At 34.9% G+C, this 1,023-nt stretch overlaps 1 protein-coding gene across 1 annotated transcript in view; it reads left to right on the plus strand.

Annotated features, from left to right (window-relative positions):
- Window positions 1–158, plus strand: part of LOC149526292 (uncharacterized) — a 2,222-nt gene extending 2,064 nt beyond the window's left edge. Inside the window, exon 5 of the mRNA XM_089785583.1 lies at window positions 28–158. Coding sequence (XP_089641709.1) covers window positions 28–158 — 131 coding nt within the window. The remainder of the gene's footprint in view (window positions 1–27) is intronic.
- Window positions 159–1,023: the final 865 nt, after the last annotated feature.

Here is a 1,023-nt window from a genome sequence, read left to right on the forward strand (position 1 = left end):
CTGAAATTACTGGTGGAGAGAATGTAGCTACTACTGGTGCATCAAGTGAAGTTGCTACTGCTGCACCAAGTGAAGCTGCTACTGGTGCAAGTGCACTTCAGACTAATGCAAGTGAAGGTGCTGTTACGTCCACTACATCAAAGGCTATCAAAAAGTGAAAAAAAATTAAGGCAAATATTAAATGAGGGCTACTAACAAGGCACTATTTATGGGAGTGATTTTCTTCACTTTAGGGTCTAGCAGATCGTTTAATTAAAGCTTTTTGTGAGTTGTATTGTAACCTAGGCTTGGAAATGTTGGAAAGATTTGATGGCTAAATTTGCATAATGGTTCCTATTGGTTTTCATTTAGTTGATGTTCACATTTTCTTAAGGTTGACTTATAGATATTGTTTTAGTATCCACCAATCCTATATAATTTAGGGTGTACAGGGGTTTAGGTTGTTTTATAAAGAGACATGTGATTGATTTTGATTTTCGAGGGGTGGTTGTCACTAGGAATGTGTTTTTTGTGCTAAAAGTCTAACCATCTTTGTGTTCACTTCAAACACCATTGTAGTATTTGCTGAATGGAATTTAGATATTTAAGATTTTAAACTTTTTAAAAGACACTTAATAATCTAGAAAGTCGGTTACTTATATTTTCATCTTCATACATTGAAATTGTATGCTTTCAAGTTAGTCCATGTATGGAAAAAAATTTTTGACTTTAGTCCCTTTTTTTCTTTTAGGAGGAAAATTTGTCCTTCAGAAGGAAAACTAAATTGAACTAAATGGAAGAGTACAAAGATTGCCTCGATCTTGTTGACATCTTGTCAGCCTCATGGTGTAATTGGTAGATGTCGATGACATTTTCTGGTGACATGTTGAGTGCAAGCATATTTATAGCATGACACACTAAATAGTAGTAGCAGATATATGGCATGACATGCTGACTGGTACTAGATTGAGGGTGTTACACACTGAATGAAAGTAGATTTATGGCATCACACACTGAGTAGTAACAGATATATGGAGTTACAAG

Source organism: Theobroma umbraticum, unplaced genomic scaffold (assembly GCF_002168275.2).
Source record: "Theobroma umbraticum cultivar Fairchild unplaced genomic scaffold, ASM216827v3 scaffold_39.0, whole genome shotgun sequence".
In the NCBI taxonomy this organism is placed as follows: Eukaryota; Viridiplantae; Streptophyta; class Magnoliopsida; order Malvales; family Malvaceae; genus Theobroma; species Theobroma umbraticum.